Here is a 22,563-nt window from a genome sequence, read left to right as displayed (position 1 = left end):
TGGCTTTTAATAATATTTTATTCATTTTTTAACTAAAAGTTTTTGAAAATCTTAAATTCATTTTAACTGCACCACGTCACTAGCTGCATGCAACTCCACTTTGTTTAACCTATCAACCCCCTGAATACCTATTTTCTTTATTTCATAAATCATCTTCAAAACACAACTCATTTTCAAACACAGAAGCTGAGAAACGAAATGGTTCCTTGAACGTTATAAACTTAATGAATTTCTTTCGCCGATTTCTTCACGATATTTTGTCGGAATTCACTAAAATTTCTTCCAGGTAATTCTATTCGACTTGTTCTACATATCTATCCGCTCAGAATTTTCAATTTCGTCTAAATTTGATGGTTATTGGATGGTTATTTCGATAACTGTATAGTTGTACTAATTTCATTTGGGATCGAAATTTGGAGCTATTTAGACAATTATTATTCAATTTCTTCGAATGATTTGTGTTCAGAAACATGTTTAGGAGATTGTAGACTATTTCGGGTTGTCCAAATATAGACGGGGTGCTGCCGAATTATTTTAGTGCCCGAATTTCATATTTGGACCAGTTTTAGAATGAATTGGAATATAAAGAATTCCTCGAATTTTGTCGTATTTCATATGAATGGACAACTTCAGTTACAGATTTATATTATGAGGTTCATTATATGATTTGTCAGCTTATGAAGACTCTAACATGTAAAATAGAGTTTATCAGAAGTTGGTTGATTGGTTCGTAGGCATTTTCGATATTCAGGAGACATATTTACGAAGTTAGAGATCGATTCGACAGATACTTGAAGTCTTCCGAATTTAGCGAATTTGCTTTTAAGTTTTCATGGTTTTGTTTTAATGATTCTTTTTATTTACGAAGGTTCTTAGTATAAGAACATGATGTTTCTTTTCGGTTTTGGTTATTCTTCCTTATCCCAGAGTATGCGAATGAAGAGGAATTTGGTCGTCTGGTAGGCGGGAGTCTTTGGTGATTCAAGGACTGAGGTAGGGGTTCTGAATCCTTTATCCATCATGGTTTTATAGATAACGAATATGCTAGATTTTATAGTTATATATGCGTCATTATAACTAGAGTTTAGGTAGCATGAAACTCGATTTATGTGATGAACTGAAATATGCTTGAAATGTGTTGATGCGATATGAGAAATGGTTTCGAACTGATTTTACGATTACTGTGAACTACTGGGATTTTCTTGTATGTACCCGACTGCGGATTATGTCAACCTACGGGCACGTAGCCATTGAGGTAGGATGACATGTGGACACGGTTGTGATCCGTGTGAGACCGGTGAGGTAGGCGACACTAGTCATGCGACCTGTGGGAGTAGAGTGCTTCACTTGCTGGCCATTGGTGCTCGTGCCTCCAGCTCGAGGCTCAGGGCCGTACACCCTGACCGCTCGCCTAGGAGGTGACATTGATTGGGAATCCCTCTGCTTTGTGGCGATATGACTCTTGGTTGTTCCACTTCCGTGTTTGATAAGATAATGATTTGAATGAGAAAATGGGTTTCGAGATTGTATGAGAATATTGGTTTTGAGATATGAACGTAACTGATTTTGAAAGATCGCATTAGATGCATGACAAGGTACCGAAGAGAATGAGGTTCAGGTCCTTCCATGGGTATTGGGAGACGGCTCTCTTATTCGAACTCGGTGATCAAAAACTTATTTAGATACTTAAGGTATATATGTATCACGAGGTAAACTCTTCAATGATTGCGGAGTCCCTTAGTGGGAGAGGGGCTTACCGGCTAGGGGTAAGTCTCTTTCTCGAGGAGACGTAGTGCATTAGCTAGTGCAATAAATGGGCTGGTACTATCTAACGCACTCTAGGTTCTCCTGAGGAACTTTCCTCTTAGTGGGAGCGCACCATGGGTGGGTAGCTAATCACTGCTATTGCTTGCTAGATTAAGGAAAATGGTTTTGTATATAGTATATATGGTAACTGGTTTGATAACTCATTTTGTCATGATGTTTACAACTTACTAAATGAACTTTTGAAAACGTGATGGGTTTTGGATTGGTCTTCTACCAGAATAACTCGTGTCGGTGAGTATTTTGACCCCCTACCAGTTGTTAGTGTGCAGGTGCTTGGTTGTAGCCTCGAGGCGGAGTTGTATTCCAGCCGGTGATCTTGTCTAACGAGGCTAGAGGTGTTGCGTAGTTTTCTTTGGTTTTTTCTTATATGGTTTTTCGTTATTTTCAAGTTATGTATTTATTGCAGAAACCAAACTCTAAAATGTATATATATAATACTTAGAGTTGTTTATAGGTTGTATCGTTGAGTAAGAGGCTTTTATAGTTCTTTTTGTGGTTCGGGTTTCGACCCGAAACTGAGTTGAGTTTGTTTAGCTTCCGCTTTAGTTTATTTTCCTTGTATATGCGAATGTATGGTTTGCATGACAAGTACGACCGGTTCGATTTACAGAGGAGACTCTGCCGGATTTTTATCTCGTCTGTGAATTGCAGGGGTCTGGTCGTGTCCATTTTGGGACACGGGGCGTCACAGTTGGTATCAGAGCAGTTAGTTCTGGTGACCCATATCAGAACAGTTAGTTCTGGTGACCCATATCAGAAAAGTTAGTTCTGGTAACCGATAAGTCGTGTATAGTTTATAGCAGTGACTGCTCTAGACTTTAGGGAAAGATAAATGGAGAAGATTAGGTGTCTAAAAGCTTCAAGATTAAAAGCGACCAAGAATAAAAGATGCTATATATGTATTTGTTTCTTTTGATTTTCGTTTCTTGATTCGTTTTACTCGCTAAAGGAAGACTCGACGGATGATTTAAGATTGTTGTAGATTTCTTGCAATGTTGTACAAGATGTTATGGGAGGACAGTCAAGGGTTAAGAGGTTTCAGAGGTAAATTTTGGGCAAGTCGACATATCGGTGTTGTGGAAGTATCTTAGACAATAGTAGATGAGGAGATGAGTCAGACTTGGTATTGTGGACCTCATGGTAGTTATACACATTCCTTCATTTTTGAGTTTCGATCAGATCATTCAGAGATAGTTGAGATTGACTTTGATCAGGTTGTTTCGAGCGTATATTGTTTCAGTTTGATTACAGATAAGTATGGGTCTGGATTCGATTGGGTTTGACGGAATGTTTCGATATTAGAGGTCATATGGATTGAGTTGGTGTTGGGTATTAGAAACATCGGATGTTCTTAAGTTATTGTAGAATGTTTTTCGACGGTTGGTTTATCTACGACTTGTATAGATATTATAGCGGTCTTCTATTTTCATTTTATCATCTTATCGACAACAACTATTTTTTTCTTGAGATTATAGTGTCACCGCCAATGTTAACTTGAATTTATTATAGATGTCTTCATTCTTTATTTTCTTATTTTATCGAGTCAACGGTATTTTCTGAGGATGTGGGATCAACGACAACTTATACATATAGATAGATTATGGAGGTCTTCATTCTTTATTTTATTATATTATGGACAACGGTATTTTCTTATGTTATCAAGAATGGTATTTTCTTTGAGGATATTGGATCAACAAGAACTTATGTATTCGTATATATAGATTATAGAGGTCTTCATTTTTCTTTATCTCTTCATATGAAGGATATTTATTGTTATTGAATATTCTTGACTCGTGTGGTTATGTAGAAGAATTTGGGAGGATTGGACCTAGTTTGTTTAGTCAGATTGATTTTTGTTAGATACAGTGAGTTGGTGATTTTCGAAACGGGACAGCTTCTGTAAAATTCAGAGTTGGTCGAAAGAACAGGGTAAAAAGAAGTGAGTTGATCCAAATTTCGAGGACGAAATTTCTTTAAGGGGGGAGGATTGTAACATCCTGTGTTTTAAAAGGTTAGTTTAGGGATTATTTGGCAATTGGGTCAAGTCAAAAGAGGGGTTAAATCAGCAAAGAGAACAACTAGGACCAAACTGTAAATATGGCAGATTTTAAAAGTGGATAGATGTGCTTGGTAATGGTGGGTGGTGATCATTGGGTTCTTAATTTGATTGGTTAATAAGTTTGAATTGGACTTCATCAAAAACAAAAAATTGAATTGGAAATGGGTTTATCAAATGTTGGCTTTTAATAATATTTTATTCATTTTTTAATTAAAAGTGTTTGAAAATCTTAAATTCATTTTAACTACACCACGTCACTAGCTGCATGAAACTCCACGTTGTTTAACCTACCAACCCCCTTAATACCTATTTTCTTTATTTCATAAATCATCTTCAAAACACAACTCATTCTCAAACACAGAAGCTGAGAAACGAAATGGTTCCTTTAACGTTATAAACTTAATGATTTTCTTTCGCCGATTTCTTCACGATATTTTGTCGGAATTCACTGAAATTTCTTCCAGGTAATTCTATTCGACTTGTTCTACATATCTATCCGTTCAGAATTTTCAATTTCGTCTAAATTTGGTGGTTATTGGATGGTTATTTCGATAACGGTATAGTTGTACTAATTTCATTTGGGATCGAAATTTGGAGCTATTTAGACAATTATTATTCAATTTCTTCGAATGATTTGTGTTCAGAAACATGTTTAGGAGATTGTAGACTATTTCGGGTTGTCCAAATATAGACGGGGTGCTGCCGAATTATTTTAGTGCCCGAATTTCATATTTGGACCAATTTTAGAATGAATTGGAATATAAAGAATTCCTCGAATTTTGTCGTATTTCATATGAATGGACAACTTCAGTTACAAATTTATTATTATGAGGTTCATTATATGATTTGTCAGCTTATAAAGACTCTAACATGTAAAATAGAGTTTATGAGAAGTTGGTTGATTGGTTCGTAGGCATTTTCGATATTCAGGAGACATATTTACAAAGTTAGAGATCGATTCGACAGATACTTGAAGTCTTCCAAATTTAGCGAATTTGCTTTTAAGTTTTCATGGTTTTGTTTTAATGATTCTTTTTATTTACGAAGGTTCTTAGTATAAGAACCTGATGTTTCTTTTCGGTTTTGGTTATTCTTCCTTATCCCAGAGTATGCGAATGAGGAGGAATTTGGTCGTATGGTAGGCGGGAGTCTTTGGTGATGCAAGGACTGAGGTAGGGGTTCTAAATCCTTTATCCATCATGGTTTTATAGATAACAAATATGCTAGATTCTATAGTTATATATGCGCCATTATAACTAGAGTTTAGGTAGCATGAAACTCGATTTATGGGATGAACTGAAATATGCTTGAAATGTGTTGATGCGATATGAGAAATGGTTTCGAACTGATTTTACGATTATTGTGAACTACTTGGATTTTCTTGTATGTACCCGACTGCGGATTATGTCAACCTACGGGCACGCAGCCATTGAGGGTTGGATGACATGTGGACACGGTTGTGATCCGTTTGAGACTGGTGAGGTGGGCGACACTAGTCATGAGACCTGTGGGAGTAGAGTGCTTCACTTGCTGGCCATTGGTGCTCGTGCCTCCAGTTCGAGGCTCAGGGTCGTACACCCTGACCGCTCGCCTGGGAGGTGACATTGATTGGGAATCCCTCTGCTTTGTGACGATATGACTCTTGGTTGTTCCACTTCCGTGTTTGATAAGATAATGATTTGAATGAGAAAATGGATTTCGAGATTGAATGAGAATATTGGTTTTGAGATATGAACGTAACTGATTTTGAAAGATCGCATTAGATGCATGGCAAGGTACCGAAGAGAATGAGGTTCAGGTCCTTCCATGGGTATTGGGGGACGACTCTCTTATTCGAACTCGGTGATCAAAAACTTATTTAGATACTTAAGGTATATATGTATCATGAGGTAAACTCTTCAATGATTGCGGAGTCCCTTAGTGGGAGAAGGGCTTACCGGCTAGGGGTAAGTCTCTTTCTCGAGGAGACGTAGTGCATTAGCTAGTGCCATAAATGGGATGGTACTATCTAACGCACTCTAGGTTCTCCTGAGGAACTCTCCTCTTATTGGGAGCGCACCATGGGTGGGTAGCTAATCACTGTTATTGCTTGCTAGATTAAGGAAAATAGTTTTGTATATAGTATATATGGTAACTGGTTTGACAACTCGTTTTGTCATGATGTTTACAACTTACTAAATGAACTTTTCAAAACGTGATGGGTTTTGGATTGGTCTTCTACCAGAATAACTCGTGTCGGTGAGTATTTTGACCCCCTACCAGTTGTTAGTGTGCAGGTGCTTGGTTGTAGCCTCGAGGCGGAGTTGTATTCCAGCCAGTGATCTTGTCTAACGAGGCTAGAGGTGTTGCGTAGTTTTCTTTGGGTTTTTTTTATATGGTTTTTCGTTATTTCCAAGTTATGTATTTATTGCAGAAACCAAACTCTAAAATGTATATATATAACACTTAGAGTTGTTTATAGGTTGTATCTTTGTGTAAGAGGCTTTTATAGTTCTTTTTGTGGTTCGGGTTTCGACCTGAAACTGAGTTGAGTTTGTTTAGCTTCCGCTTTAGTTTATTTTTCTTGTATATGCGAATGTATGGTTTGCATGACAGGTACGACCGGTTCAATTTACAGAGGAGACTCTGCTGGATTTTTATCTCGTATGTGAATTGCCGGGGCGTGGTCGTGTCCATTTTGGGACACGGGGCGTCACACGACAGATGGTAAATGATATCTGAAATGCATCGAATATCGAATATTATCCGATGCGAAATCCTGAATTTTTTAGCACTCCTTCAACCTTTCTCTTCCCCTGAACCAAATAAAAAAAGATTAGAGAGAAAAAAAAAATGGTAGATGATTTCGAGGTGTGTGTTGATGGGATCATCCCTTGAGCTTGTCTTTAATATGTAAAGGAATGTTTAGAAAGAAAATAAAGGGATAACGAAGTTAGGGTAGATAATAATTTCTATGTTACTTTGATTAAAAACAACTGTGAGAGTTGCTCGAAAAAGGAGAGAAGATTGAGTGCATGATATGTCAAGAAGAAGATGAAAAACATGAAATGGGAGCTCCTTGTGCTTGTAATGGAACTTTAAAGGTCTTTACTTTTCTGGGTTTCTCTTAGATTGAGAAGAAGGAGACGAAGAGATGGAGCTTCCGAGTTGGGCTAGGGTTTTAACTTGGTGGCAAATACAGGGACAACTAGATTTCTTAGTTGGACAACCATGAACGGAGTGTAAATAATTATAATTTGAGGCGATCAAATTGAGGAACTAAAGGCCAGCGCTTTGGGGAAAGCTAAATAGTTTCCAGGGCGTGAAATTTTAAAGGGAATATGCAAAATTTTGAAAATTTTCCGGGGAAACATATTTTATGGGGAATATGTTTCAAAATAAAAATAAAAAACCCTCCACCTCACCTCACTCTCTCTCCACCTCACCTATCTCTCCCCCCACCCCTTTCTCTCCCCACCCTCCTCTCTCCCCACTCTTGGTGTGAAATCTAGTGAACCTAAATACTAGGCTAATTAGATCAAAATAAAACTCGCAAGTGTACGAACCATATGTAAATATGGCAAGAATTACGAGGTCGATCCCACGAAGATTTGTTTGGAATTAAATCTAAACCTAAGATTAACTAACAAACTAGGAAAGTAAACAATTGATTTTTAGAATAATTTGAGAAACTAAAAATTAAAACTTAAGAAACAAAGTAAATTGTGATGGAAACTATAAGTTGGTAAATCTAGGATATTGGAATTCACCACTAACAATCATATTCGAATCTAATATCTAATTTAAATTATTATCCCTCTTTTGATAACTCAAAAATTGGTGGAAATCAATCTCCAATTTTCGGAAGATAAAACAATAAAAGACCCTTCTCAATTAACTAAACCCATAACCCACTTCACTTAAAATATCATGCAATTAAGAACCGAGTTGTTAGTTTCTTAGGCTAACCGAAGTACGATTAATTATAAAACATTAAGGCACACTAATAGAGATAATAAAATAAATTATGATACTAGAATTTCAAATATTCATGTTCGGGTTTCATCCTTTATCCTAGTGGGAGAGTTAGAAACCCATGGATATTAAATACATGGTTCAATTAATGATAAACAAGTAAAAGAAAAGAGAAGAAAGGAAAAGATAAAACCGAATTAATGTTGATGAAGTCCGTTCCTCTCGTCTTTCTCCAAAACTTGTCTTCGATATAGCACTTGAATCTCCCAAATTCTTGCACCCAAAGAAGCTAATTTATCTCTAATGTTGCTCCTCTAAACTTGCTCTTTCATTAGTGTCTGGGGGTGTGTCCTCATTGTATGGGTTAAACCCCTTTTTATAGATGGGGCAAATTTAATTAAATTAGAAAGTTCTTTAGTTTACGGAAAAGTCTAAACGACCCGCTTTTCTGGACCGTGAGTTGGACCGTCTTGTCCACATAGACAAGAAGCCAACAAACTTTCCACGTGGAAGGTCATTTGGAAGGCAAACTGGAGAGAGAGAAAGGGTCTGGACAGAGAAACTAAAAATTATCACTCTTCCTCTCTCTGTTAGCTGCTCCTTTCCCTCTCTAGAAAGTCTCTCACATTAGGGGTTTTGGATGAAGACAATTTACCTTCTTCATCCTTCACTCAACCTAAGGATCTCAAACAAATAAAGATACGTAGTAGTGAAGACTATACTCAATAAATCAGATGTTAAAGAATTTCACAGATCTGTTTTTACATAAGTTGTCTTTATTTCTTTCACTTGAAATCTTTTGTTTCAAATCTAGAAGTGGAAAAGGAAGATCTCTTTTTCTTGTTGGATCTTACAAATCGACATATTAGGTGGTGATACATCTAGATTTTGGGAAAAAAATCCTAGTTTTGAACAAAGATTGATCAAGTGATGACTGCCATGGTTTGATTTTAGGGACTGGAAAGGAAACCTAATTTTGAGGTCATGTTCTCCAAGAGGATAGCACCCTAACTTTGGATAGGTTAAGATAATGAAATTAATTTGCCCTAATTTTCATCCATTGAATGCATCCAAAAGCCATACAAGTTGAAGATGTCATGAATTTAGAAAGTTCAAACTTGTTCAGCCATATAGAAAGCCATTCAAATGCATTCAGATCCATTGAAAACAGACCTTTAGTGAGAAGAAGATTTAGAAAGAGAGTTAGAACAGAAGTTTTAGATTATTTCTAATAGAAATACTTTTCTCTGTCTAGACCCTTTCTCTTCCCCGTCACTTCTTGCTTTCCAGATTTTAAGAAGAACCAGCCCATGTGGAAAGTCTGTTGGCGTCTTGTCCACGTGGACAAGACGGTCCAACAGACGGTCCCCAAAAAGCGGTTCGTCTAGACGCGTTGTTAATTTACCAAACCGACTTTATGATGATACCCTCACATGCCGGGTCAAACTTAGTATTTGACTAGTGAGAATATTGTAGTTGCTGTCTAAGAAGGCTAATGGGTGGAAGTGCTAATAGCACTCTAGGTATATGCTACTAGCCCCACACAAGTTAAACAACCCGGCTATTTCTTTCCTTCAGTTCACGTGGGGACTAATTAAGTTTGTTTTTCATTTTAGTCCCTAAGAATCCAGATTTGCCCCCTGTAGAATCCACAACTGCAGAATGCACCTCATAGTAACTCCATTTTTAGAACCGGTTCAATCTTCGACCACCAAGTCACCAGTCAATTAGAAATCTTCACCAGCATCTTATAATTAATAACTTCTTTGTATTTTAGGGAGTTTCCTGCAAAAACCATATAACGTAATCTATTCCACCAAATTTAACACGTAAAGACTATAAAATACAGTCTGAAAAAGGAGTACTTTACGTACTCATCAACTCCTCTCTCTGTCTTCTACAACAAGGTCGCCGGCGACCTGGAAAGAGAAAAAAAATCCACTCTCTCTCTAGAAACTCCGGCGAAGGGGTTTTCCTTCGCTGGTCTGTTGAAGAACAGACCGGAAACCCCTTCTCCGGAGTTTCTAAAGAGAGAGAGTGTGTGGATTTTTTTTTATCTTTTCAGGTCGCCGGCCGGAAAATTTTCTGGCCGACGATCTGGTCGAAGAAGACAGAGAGAGGGGTGGGGAGAGAGAGAAAGAGGTGAGGTGGAGAGAGAGAGGTGAGGTGGAGGTTTTTATTTCTCCATAACAATTTACAAAATAAAATTGTCAAATAAAATTGACTAATTTTTTTATTAGGTCTTCACACCCCGGAAACTATTTTGCTTTCCCCAAAGCGCTGACAAAACTAAATAAACAATTTTGCCTTTTTCATTTTCATCATCATCTTCACCAAATACAATCATGTTCATATTCTTCATGATTCGCCCTCTTCATCACCACCAACAACAAATCTTCTCCTCTGCATCTCTCCCCTTTTGTTTCTTAAGAAAAATTGGGATTTCATCACAAGTGTCGATCTCAGCGAACCCACAAACATCTAAAATTCTGTAAATTATGGCATCCTCCAACTTCTAGTTTCTGCAAATCAGGGCATCCTATGGAAGGCTCAAGAAGTCCAGTATTAGATCCCCTACATGACATAAACATCCTTCACATTCTTAATGTACTTCCAACTACACCTAAGACAAAGTGACAAACATAGGTTCAAGTAACCCCTTAATAGAGCTTGAACTTCATTATGGTGTGTTTTCTTCTCAGTCTAGTAAAGCTAAACAGAAATCACATCTGCTTTAACATTCTGGTACTTTTAAGATAAGCATTTGCGATGTAAGAAACGTATATGGCTAACTTTCATATGCAGCTTTTAATCAACGGACGAAGGGGAAGAATTCCCCCGCCGCCGGCACTCATTGGCACAAGAAAACCCTAATCTTTTTTATAAGCCAATGAGAGGAGAGACAGAGATGAGATGAAGTGTTGGTGGATGAAGATGAAGAAGGGGTGAAGCAGAACACGAACATGTGGTAGTTGTCGGAGAAAATGGCGCTCGCCGGTGGTAATCGGACCTGAGACCTCCAGGGATTTCTAGAGTTTATATCAACACCTTGGAACCACTTGGGCTACCAACTGTTGACTCCGATATTTAGTTTTAGATTTACATCCTTGAGTTAACCTGCCTCCCAAAGAAATTTGGTTAGGGCCAATTTTGTTGTCCACATAAGAAATATGGTTGTCCGTGTATTGGCCACTTTTAACTTTTTTTTAGTCCCTTGGGTGAATCTTAACCGTTGATTTCAAACTCAAATCGGATCGAATTATTTAAGTTACGGATATAGCTATATCTGAAATTCTGAGTCCGAAACCAACAAGATATCCAAATCCAATATCCGAATTATCGGAGTATTAGAGTACGGATGCAGATCGATTTCGGATTTTAACCACCGTTTACAAACCTAGATAACAACTATAAACTATGCCACAGACTTCTACCACTGGTAACACAATCTAGCTTTGAACGGATTCATGTAAGTTTGAATTGTGTTACCTTCAAATCTCGGATCTGTTACATTTTAATTCGCTTTCAAAGTTTCAATGTGATTTTAGTTAGTACGTGAAAGCTAGAAAACCTAGAAGATGCTAACATAGTGTTTTTTATCTTTACTAACGGTGGATGTTAAGTTGTGTAATACTCAAGTAGAGTAATAGTGAAGGATGCAACTAGGGTCGGAGTATAAGGAGATGGCACGACACGACTGGTAGAAAAGAATTCGGGCCATGTAGAAAGAGATCACATCTCTTAAAAGTTTGTATTTCTCATGTGTTCTTATAATCAGAAGGAATCAAAACCTTTGGAAGCTAAAACACCTCACATGACCAAATTCACATATACCGTAAAATCCATAAAAAATCTCTGTAATCTTGTTACTTTCGGACATACGAAAAATCATCCCACCATTGTTTGCTGTCTAATATAGATTTTACGACAGAACCAAGTAAATTCCTTGGGTTTAATGAATTTGAGATATTGCATATCTTGAATTAATCATGTGTTTTGTGTGATAGGGAGCAAAAGATCTTATCTAGTACTTCACTTTCACCAAGTAAACTATTGGATAAAGAGGGAAGCAAGAAGCTCAAGAAGAAAACAAGAGGAATGTAAAGAGGAAACATGAATCTCATCAATCATGTGAAGATCAAGAGAATACTATCGATCAGAAGAAAGAAAGTATTATCGATCCAAAGGAGAATGAACCGAGTTCCAAGAATGGGAAGCTAAAGAAAGCTAGAAATGTTTGTTTTCAAATTTTGATTTTCCCATCCTTCTTTCAATTTCACTTGAATTATTGAAAATTTGAAGTGCTAATTCTTAAATTGTGCAGCTAGCGATTTCGAATGGCAAAAAATGCAGCTTCACTTGCCAGAGAGTTGAAGTCGATAAAATCGGATTTATCTTTCTTGAGAGAGAGATGTGCTCTGCTTGGGGAAGAGAACAAGATACTCAGAGAAGGATCTGAAAAAGGGTAGAGACTCCAAGAAGATGATCCGGTGAGACTTCAACTAGAAGCACTACTCCAAGAGAAATCGAGATTAGCTACTGAGAAAGCAAACTTAATTCGAGAGAATCAGTATCTTCAACAACTAGTGGAATATCATCAACTTACCTCCGGAGAAGAAGACTTCTATGAATCTTACGATCACGTCGCTTGAGAGATGTTAGATTTTTCATCTCCTACAGAAAGCGAGTCGAACGATTGTGAAACTGAAGAAGCCTCTTCGACACCACAAATTGATAGAGGTTTTTTACTTCTTGATTATTCCAACAAAGAACAAAAGTAGTACTACAAGATCCAAAATCCGAATCCAATCTGACGATTCTTTTCTTTTTAGGTCTTAATGTCTTGGTTGATGTACCTGTCAGAAAGTTTGTTCTACTATAATATAAATGCAATTTGAAATGTCATAAAACTTAATCATAAGAAAATGAAGAAATTAACAAGCACGGAACAGATCTTTAAGCGAAAGCCAATTCAGCATATGGTTCAAAATCGATAACTATAGTTGAATTCCTTTCAGAAAGTATTCTGCACAAATTCCTAAGGATCAAAAAAGAAAAACAGAGATTCCAACTGACTCCCCTGACGCCCTCAAAGGAAGGTCTTCACTTTCCGTCGAAAATAGATAGTGTCACGAACACGAAAGACCTTTATAAGCTCATTAGAGAATTCAGGAAGTTCAGCCTCGAGCATCTTTATCATATTTCTTCCTTTTAGCTGTATTGGGTTCAGGAGAAGTTTGACGAGTGGTGGCATGAGGCGGAGACGAAAGACCTAACACTGTTTCAGTTGTCTTTGATAGATTTGAAAGGAAAGCCATGTCTTTAAATTTATCGAGTGCTGCAGAGAAAACATGCTGCCCTTTCTCGTACTGGAAGAACACAAGAAAAATCAGTTATCGAATGAGATAAATACAAACCAAAGAGAAATATTTCGTGTGGCAGTAAATTAAGCCTAGTCATGCGCTATTATTCAGTTCATGTTCTTGAATTTTGAACTGTCCATTACTTTCACAGAAACAATTAACTCGTCTAATAGTCAATTTGAGAACGTCTGAAGTCTGAACAGATTAAGGGGTAAGTATCAAAACAGCCCAGTCAAGAACAATTCTCGAGAGTCTCTTTTGAACCCCAAATATTTGGGTTAAGTTGAAACCAGGATATTCTGACTGAAACACTCCGAAACAGCAAACATACCAAACGAAAACCAAATCAACATGTTGACATTTTACTTTTTTCATTTATACTTTAACGACTACCAAATAAAGATTTAGGGATCATTGGGTAAGAGAGAATCTCGGCAAAGACCCGTAAAGGATATGTGAATCACAAACAGAAGTCATCCTAGTAACGAAATGGTAACATGAATGAACAGGGAGAGTTCTATACTATACCCCTTCAAGCTTGGCATTAGCACATTCCAGCTTCGTAGTCAACTCAAAATTTTCATCTTGCAATTCTTCAATCTGAAAAAATATGATACTGATTCTTTTAGGACTATATGACATAAAGAACTTAAGAAAGTACCTACACGAAAATAGAAAAACCAAACAACATGGGATAGATTAGGCGTTATAAATAGCACCTTCTTCTGGGACGCTACATACATGTTTTTGTACTTGCTAACTTTCATCTCCAATTTGTAGTTAGTCCCGTTCCCACACGGATTCTGCAGCAGGAGGTTCTCGTTAGCTCCATGTTTTGCGAAAATCGGAACAACCGAGTAATCGACATCAATAATGTACGAAAACATAAATTACCTACCTTTGACACCAAAGATTCAATAATCTTTTTCTGCTCTTCGACGAGTGAAAATAGATTATTTACTTTCTCCTCCATGCTTCCAGCATGGGTAGCTTCTGGTCCATTTTTCTCCTGGTCGATACTTTGCAGATTTTCTTCCTTCTCTCCAACCTCAACAGTTTCAGCAAGAGTTTCAATAGCTTTATCTTGTGAAGATGGACCTACATGTTGTATACGTCGAGATCTTCTAGGAGAACTTACATTCTCTAAAGCGTTGTTCTCTATTGGAGTTATGTTTGCCGAAACTTTAGTTACTTGATTGCCAACATTATTTCCTTTCGAGGCAGGATCTTCACATCCAGGCTAATAAAATTAGATGCATCTAAGTTATTATTCCACAAGTAAAATCAGATAATAACCATATTATATTTCATGATAAACAATTAGATTCCAATGTCATAACAATCAAATCATAAATACCCATACAACTTAAACTCCACTAAGCGTTTATGGATTAAGCAATCTGAATGTCCATCTTAAAAAATAACAACTATGGTATAATACATAGGCCACCGTGCTTAGTGCACATGAAAGTAATGAGATTACCAGGAATAACAATCATGTAATGTGATTCATGGTAATCGCAATACTTGACTATATTGTTTGGTTTGGTCAATAATAGGTTTGGGATTCTCTCTTGACTCTTGAGGGGAAAAATAACATCCCCTAGGTTAAAATAATATCTTCTCTGTTTCTTCTTATCTCCCTATTTGATTAAAAGTTTTTACAGAGCACATTGAAGGTTAAAACCCTAAAAGACAAGAAAAGTAAAACTACAACAACAACAACAAAACCCTAATCACATCAAAACAAAAAGAACCCACAAAAATAGGCAACATGCAAACTACATTGCTTTAACTTTTGTTCTTCAGTTGTAAGTTCTGACAAAGATGTTAAAAGTGAAAAACCCAGAAGTAAAACAACATTAATGGTGGGGTATGAACAGTTTGTTGGTAGGGTTTGATGAAGTGGGTAAGAGTATAAACAAACAAAGAAAGAAACCCAGACCTGATCTTTGAGTGAGAGGTCTATTACTTGGTTCACTTGATTCTTCTTAGCAACTCCAGGTCTTCTACCCATTGTTCTTCTTCTTCTTTACTCTCTTTTTTTTAGATTAGATAGATGGTTATGTATCTTTCTCTCTCTAAATATTCTCTTTCTCTCTTTCGAGAATGAAGTAAGAGAGAGAGAGAAGTGGGGAGGACTCTTCGGGGAGATCAATTACCCATTTATGGAAATTAATTTCTTTTTCACCTACTAACTAACCCATTCCTCTTTCAACAAAAAAAAAAAAAAAAAACTAACTTATTCCTAAAACAAACTTTGGAAACTTCCATGACTCAAGAGATTGATGGGCACAGGCCACATAGAAATAGGTTCGATCTACATTCTATTTATTAAGTGGATGTATAAAACTCAACAAAAAAAAAAGTGGATGTATAATAATGCTCGGTTTCCGGCATACTTGATTGGTTGACCTACAGTTTGACAATCTAAATAATTGGACGAGAACGAGAATAAAAAGATAAATTTTAGGGCAATATGGTAATTGTAAGTGTCAAAATCCATTATCGAGAACTCTTTGTAGAAAATATATGCTAAATGGGCTCACGCAACAACCAAGACCACAAATTAAGATATGAATGGGCATGGGTGACTCACCTCTGGGTACCCAGAATAACCACAGAATGCTTGGGTGGCACGTGCTTATAAGGAGGTTGATCGCTCAACCAAGGATGTCGACCATATGCGAACAGTTAAGTAGAAATTTTGAAAACTAAAGTTGAGTGATTCATAAAAGGTGTTACATGAGTTTGGAGCGATAACAGGATCGAAAATGCTATTTAACTCGAAAATAGGATTCGATCGCAACTTGAAAGTTGATGCAGACGACTCCTACTGGTCCGGGCATTTTTCTCTTGTGACTAGGATCGAAATAAGATACTTTTAGTAGAGTGTCCCCCAACCACGGATATCACGTGTAACAAAACGATGCAAGTAGATTTTAGCAAAATATTTGCAACATTTAAACTAGATTGGAATCTATAAATTTTAGTACTCTACTATTATATGAGCATCTACAATGCAACACTCAAGCTTATAAATTTTGAGTGTCACTTGTTATATACTCTTAAGGATTCTCTCCAACCTAAAACTCAATTTGGATATAGAAGATGATGTGAAAGTAGTTATTAAATATATCACGAGAGGATTAGAATGTCCTTTTGAAATATATTTAACTAGGGTATATCCCGTGTCCTAGGGTACGGACAGAGATTTTTATTAGTTATTATTTATTTGTATTATTTTGTTGTTTCTTTTCTCTTAAATTAGTTATTATTTTATTGAAAGAGATAGAGAGATTTTAATTTCTTTTTTTAACCCTTGAAATTTATTTTGTTTATTTTTTACTTAAATTAGTTATTTTATTTCTAAGAAGGAAACGATTATTGTTTTTTAAATAGGTAACTCTATTTCTACGAAGGACTATATTTTAAATTTTGAGAAAGACTTCTAGACAATATCCTTTATTAAAAAAAAATGTTTGTCTCAGTCACCGTTTTCCCTTCTGTTTTATTATACAGATTGTCTAATTCATCAATATTTGAATTTAGAATGTTTTTTTTAGAAATTGTTTAACTCTAAGAAACCTCTAATACTACATAAAAAGGTTTTCTACAAACTTTGCATTCAATTGTTTAATAAATTCAATTATTCTACCGTTGAATAATATTTCTGATTTTTCTTTGTAACTGGAGTATCTATCAAGTTGGAAGCTTCAGATGTCTTTCTAAATTTCCTATCAAATTTGTCACAAAACAATTCAGTCCCATAACAATTCTCTCTATTTTGTAAAAGAGTACAGGAAGAGAATATATAGATTAAGTTTCTAATTTGGATGTTCAACAAAAAAAAGTTTCTAATTTGGTGATCTTATATTTGTAAACTTATTGTATTTACTTTAATGTGCATAAACCCTAACGCACTATCTATATATTCACAAACAAGATCAATAAAAACTAGCTATATCTGTATTATTTTTAATTCTTTTTAAATCCAAGCTTAGTATTCTTACATAAATCATCGGTCGTGGTCTCATTCATTGCTCATCAAGTTTCAACTGTAAAATTATCTTATGCAACAAAATTAGTTCTTAATATTATCTGATAACCTGGTACTTTTTTGATCGCCTACTAGTTCAACTTATTTTATTCTAATTTTGATTCTAATATATTAATGTCTCGTTTGGTAATCGAAAATATCTTTAGATTTTAACATTTCATTCTAGAGGTTAAGAGTTCGAAACACGCTGACAATTCAAAACAAAAACAAAAACAAGAGGAACGAATGTGGTTTCATAAAGTCTCAAAATAGGACCAATTACTAGTAATTTAATAGAGTAGGACCCGCCAATTAGAACCATTTCCCCCCTAAAAAGTGAGCATTATTTTTTCCTTTTTCGAAAATAGCCGTTGTATACGTTTTCATACTAGCTAGATATGACCGTTGGAGCTAAAAACATCCGTTACCTTCTCTTTCTTGTTCTTTGAAACTCCACCCTTTTGACCTTCATTTCTCAGACAAAGATAGAGAGAGAGAGAGAGATCTTTGAAAACCCTAGGTTGTTTGTCTGAAAATGGTAGCTAAATCACCACCAAAGCAGAAGAAAATGGCAGCTCCACCTCTCAATTCAAATCTCCTAAGAGAAACAGTAAAAAAGGTAACCAATTTCACCACTTGAGCTCTTCTTTAATGGCTTCTATTTCTTAATTTCTTTACTTGGTTCTACTTTTTGTGATGATTTCTCACCTACCCACAAATCTAATTCTTATTATTATTTTAGGTTGATCAATGTATGGCTAGATTGCAAGAACTTCAATATACAGTTTCAGGAGGAACAAAAGTGATATCTGGGGTGAATCTCAGTCCAAGAAGTACAAGAGGGTATTTAAGAACTAGCATTAGATGCAAGCAAGAATCACTCAGGTACTAGGTTTTTCAAGATTAATTGAGTTTGGGTTTTGATCTATTAGGGTTTCTGCTGAAATTTTATAATCTTATATCTGTTCAAAATTGGGGTTTTTTTTCCTTTCTGAAATGGGGTTTCTTTATTGACCTGTATGAAGGATGAAGAATTCAGCTACTACTAAGAAATCTCCTATTGGGAAGTTCCAAGGAAGTACAGGAGGTATGAATCAATATGAAATTTTAGTTCTTAATTTGATGGGTTTGTGCCAATCAAATAGCTTCAATTTAGGGGTTGCTCCAAGTTGTTGAATTTTAATGGATACCACATATCTAGCTTTTGTTCATTCATTCATTTGTTCATTCGTTCGTTCATCCATTCATTCATTCGTTCGTTCCTTTGTTCGTTCCTTAGTTCTTTCGTTCGTTTCATTTTCTTCTTGAATTCTTGTTTTATGGTTAGATTAGGTTGTTTTGTGATTTGAGTTGGTGGGCTTTGCTTGTTTTCGATTCGTCTATCTATTTCTTGATCTGTCTAAATCTAGAGTTTGTTTTGGTTTTCGATCACTTTATAGCAAGCGAATGGCGTCAAATGTCTTTACCTGCCATGCTGGTTGGTGAAACAGTTGGGGAGATCCTTCAAGTTAGTCAATTTGCTAGAGAAGTAGTTGATGCTGTTGGTTTCAAGACGAAGAAAATAGTTCCTGACGATCCCAGAACTCCGATAAGTCAACGGAGAGGTCCAAAGGCACAACCCGAGAACACTGAGATGAAAGTAAGAAGAAAGAGAGAGAAGCAAGTATTGCAGTTAATCCGATCAGACTTGAATTCCCCATGTCTTCAAAGAGCTCGGTCACGTATAAATTTCAAGCTCTCACCGAACAAAAGAGATCTTGGAAAGGAGAATTGTTATATGGCTAACCGCGTATCTCCCAAGCATAAACCATGGGCCAAGAAAGCTGTTCTTTTTCCGAATCCGATGTTCCATTCATCACCGTCTTCTCACCAACAACGATTTTCCAAGACAAGGTCTCCTATTATTGCTAGACCTCGGCAACAGTCCCCACATAAGTTCTTAATCAAATCTCCTCCTTCGAATTCAAAATTTCAAGTAAAGATCAAGAATCCTCATGTTTGTTTATCTCCTACAAGATCTATGACTACCACTTTGAGTAAGAAATCCCCACATAAGTTCTTAATAAAATCTCCTCCTTCGAATTCGAAGTTTGAAGTTAAGATCAAGAATCCTCAAGTTTGTGTATCTCCTACAAGATCCATGACTACCACTTTGAGTAAGAAATCTCCAAAGCTTTCTACAGCTGCAAAACTGCGAAGATCTTTCTCACCTTCAAGGCTGGCAAGTAGATTAGTCTCTCCATTAAAGAGCCGAAGAGCATCGATGCAGCAAAAGAGTAATGGAGTTATGATGAGTGGACTGAAACAGCGTCCGTCTTCAACTCCAGTGCCATTCTCCAATTGGAAACAATAAATTGGTATGTCACCTAAGTTTGCTGTTTCTTGTTCTTTGCTTTGATATGTTTGAATTTGTTTCGATATTGTCTCGATGTCATAATATTTAGGTTGGTCATTGGTGAAGGTGTTTTATCGATAATAACCAAGCGGATTCTTGTAAATTTGTCATGAATTATATCGTATAAAAGCATGCCATGTTATGTTTATTCCTTTTTCTTTCGTATATTCTTTTCTCATTCGTGAACGTACTTTTACTTTGTCAATGTGAACAATATGATGAAAAAGGGTTGATGGTTAAAAGGTAAGGGACGAGTACGCATTGATTACACATAAGATAAAGTTGGAATACCCATTCATCTATGTGAATGGAAATATAACCAAGATATTGAAGTGAGACATAAAAACCAACTTTAGAGTGATGAGAGAAAAAGAATAGCTCTTTTCTTCTTGGTTGGTTAAGCTAAAACAAAAGCAAAGATTGATTGGATTAAAAGGGCAGACATGATTTTTTAGCTCCTTTATATGAGATCACTAAAGATGAAGAACCCATTCACATAACAAAGCAAATCCCACCAATTTGTTTCCTTCACTTTTGTTGCATCACCTTTCATCAACCAAAGCACAAAAAACCAATTACATTGATTTACGTAGTATCTACCTCGAACAAGAGTAATATTCTACAACCAAACGGTTAACCACGTTCACATCTCATATGAGAGATGAGCCTGAAAGAAACTAGCCAAGAATCAACTCACTTGTGATAATCCTACATCCCTCGCAAGCGTGTCCAGAGTCTAGACTATAGGTAAGTGCTCAAGCTTAGTAAGTACAAAGGTCTTTTGGGTGAGCTCGTCGAGCCTTTGCCAAAAACAAAACTTCTTACCTGTGGGCTTAAGCCTTGGGGTGGTAAAAGCAGGACAATATTGATACTACTAAGGCTTGGGGCGTCACAAGCCCCACCGACGCTCATCATGTAAGAGGTAAAATAGCCTGTTTCTGCATTTCCTTTTTTCATCGCAATCCAACGTGAAAATCATGTCCATTCATCTAGATACTAAGAGAATAATATCCATGTAAAAAATCTAATCGAGCGGCTAAAATGAGGGAATCAAGCTGTTGATATTTAGTTATACCATAAGCACAAGGAATATTCATCAAAAATCCAAGTCAATTGACAGATAAAAGAGTGGTAGGAGGCAAAACAGGTATATGTGGAGTTGGGTAACATCAATTGTACTCCCTACTTTGCCCTAGTCTACTGTTGAAATGAACTTTGTGGTAGAATAAAAGTAGTCCACTCAATAAATAGTGTATTTGGTTGCTTTATAGATTGACTATAAATATAGCCTCATCTTGTTTGCTCTTCTCTCATGTCCTCTTCTTTTCTCTTCTCTCTTTTTTCTTCCTATCCAAATCAACAACCAAACCTAATAATCTTTCTTAATCATAATCTCATAATCCAGTTTTCGTTAATACAAACGATTACTAATTATGTCGACTGTGATATGTCAAAACTATCAATCATGCTTTGAATCTCGAAGCTTAAGACACCAAGTGTCTTCTAATCAAATATCTTTTCTATTTGATGCAAGTTCTTCACCAGTGTTAATAGAATCAAATTCTAAAACCGTGGAACTTCGAAAGTCTAGTGGTTACATCAACAACAACAACAAAGAGAAGAACAAGAATGAACTAAAGACTAGCTTCGAAGACGAGAGCTTGATTGATTCTTTAACCAAAGAAGTAGAAGAAAAGAAAGAAACAAATTATGTTCATCCCATGGTTAAGCGTTCGTCATCGTCTCTTAGTGAGAAAAGTTTGGAATTGTGTACAGAGAATTTGGGTGGTGAAACAAGTAACAATATCGAGATTAGCGAAGATTTAAACTTATCTACACATTCGAATTTAGCATCTCCTACAAGAGAAAGATCAAATTCACTACAATCGTGGGTGCATGAGAAGGTAAAGAAACGACCGTTCCCTCCTCCATTAACATCAATAAGCAAATGTGATTCAGTTCAATATAGGCCTTACCGCGAAGGTGGGCGCCTGGTGATTAAAGCCATAACCGTAGTGAACTCAACTACTTGTTTTCAAGCTGAAAGAGGGAACGGCAGACTTAGGCTACTCTTGAAGGAACCATTGGAGGAACAAAGACAAGAAGAACAACAAGAAGAACAAGAACACGAAATACGAGAAGAGTTTGAAGGTAATGAAGAAGATGAGAGTAAAGATGGATATTCGGGTGAGGAAGTAGAACGAAACAAGGCCGATAATGAGTGGGAGTCTGGGAACTTTACAAGACCAAGTAACAGGAGATGCAGTATTACTGGAAGTTCAAACAGGGAGTTGTCAAAGAAATGGGAGCATTTTTGTGTGGCTACTTAAAGCTTTCATTTAGATGTTTCCTTTTCTGTATAAGCATACTATAACTACTAGTACTAAACTTTCTTGTCCTTTGAGTTCTACCTGTAAGAACCTAATCAAATTTCGACCGGGCAGGACTGAGAAAAAACTTGTTCGATAAGAGAAGGAGATTATAGTCATATGAGAATCGTAAGTTGGGGCGAGGGGCAAAAAGAAGAATGCAAGTTGGGGTGCACGTACGGCATACTACGCTTGTCGGGTGGTGTGCCATGGGACCATGAGCCCAGGACTGATGCCTAAGTAGGTGGGTCTAAGAGTTCTGAAGTGATAAAACTCTGCCTCTCCGTGTACTTGCTCTTATCCCATCTTATCAACAACTTTAAGCATACTAACTAACATTCGAATTAGCATAACAGTATTTCATGAGAAAAAGCATACCAAGCCCATCTTGGACACAGAAAATAATTATTATATGAAGCTACCTACAAGTAGAATATAAATACTCTTCGGTTCTATCCCGAACAGAAAAACATATGGAACCTAAATGATACGAGTAATGATAGGGAAGAACAAAAACTAGACAGATTATGAACATAAATCTTATGTGGTTTGCCGCG

The 22,563-nt window shown here is 36.4% G+C and overlaps 3 protein-coding genes and 1 long non-coding RNA gene across 4 annotated transcripts; 3 read left to right on the top strand and 1 right to left on the bottom strand.

Moving 5' to 3' along the window:
- Positions 1 to 5,024: 5,024 nt before the first annotated feature.
- Positions 5,025 to 6,344, top strand: LOC147555086 (uncharacterized). Its single transcript, XR_015235257.1, has 2 exons — positions 5,025 to 5,058; positions 6,149 to 6,344. It is a non-coding gene; the product is annotated as an uncharacterized LOC147555086 (long non-coding RNA).
- Positions 6,345 to 12,795: 6,451 nt separating this feature from the next.
- Positions 12,796 to 15,458, bottom strand: LOC147555085 (uncharacterized). The gene is made up of 5 exons (XM_086663394.1): positions 15,149 to 15,458; positions 14,102 to 14,443; positions 13,923 to 14,006; positions 13,732 to 13,803; positions 12,796 to 13,209 (listed from the first exon to the last, which is right to left on the bottom strand). Exons 1-5 carry the CDS (start codon positions 15,218 to 15,220, stop codon positions 13,018 to 13,020), a joined length of 762 nt encoding a protein of 253 aa, XP_086519520.1. The 5' UTR covers positions 15,221 to 15,458; the 3' UTR covers positions 12,796 to 13,017.
- A 2,184-nt stretch (positions 15,459 to 17,642) lies between these two features.
- On the top strand, positions 17,643 to 22,035 carry ATN (cyclin family). Its single transcript, XM_086663391.1, has 4 exons — positions 17,643 to 17,861; positions 17,985 to 18,127; positions 18,268 to 18,329; positions 18,682 to 22,035. Exons 1-4 carry the CDS (start codon positions 17,778 to 17,780, stop codon positions 19,593 to 19,595), a joined length of 1,203 nt encoding a protein of 400 aa, XP_086519517.1. The 5' UTR covers positions 17,643 to 17,777; the 3' UTR covers positions 19,596 to 22,035.
- Positions 21,071 to 22,106, top strand: LOC147555083 (uncharacterized). The gene has a single exon (XM_086663392.1). It carries the CDS (start codon positions 21,071 to 21,073, stop codon positions 21,965 to 21,967), a length of 897 nt encoding a protein of 298 aa, XP_086519518.1. The 3' UTR covers positions 21,968 to 22,106.
- The last annotated feature ends 457 nt before the right edge of the window (positions 22,107 to 22,563 follow it).

The sequence above is a fragment of the Eschscholzia californica genome, unplaced genomic scaffold, assembly GCF_041429995.1.
Source record: "Eschscholzia californica isolate CP2 unplaced genomic scaffold, dmEscCali1.0.p SCAF_2, whole genome shotgun sequence".
In the NCBI taxonomy this organism is placed as follows: domain Eukaryota; kingdom Viridiplantae; phylum Streptophyta; class Magnoliopsida; order Ranunculales; family Papaveraceae; genus Eschscholzia; species Eschscholzia californica.
The sequence above is the reverse complement of the archived record's forward strand: the minus strand, read 5'-3'. Positions and strand labels throughout refer to the sequence as shown.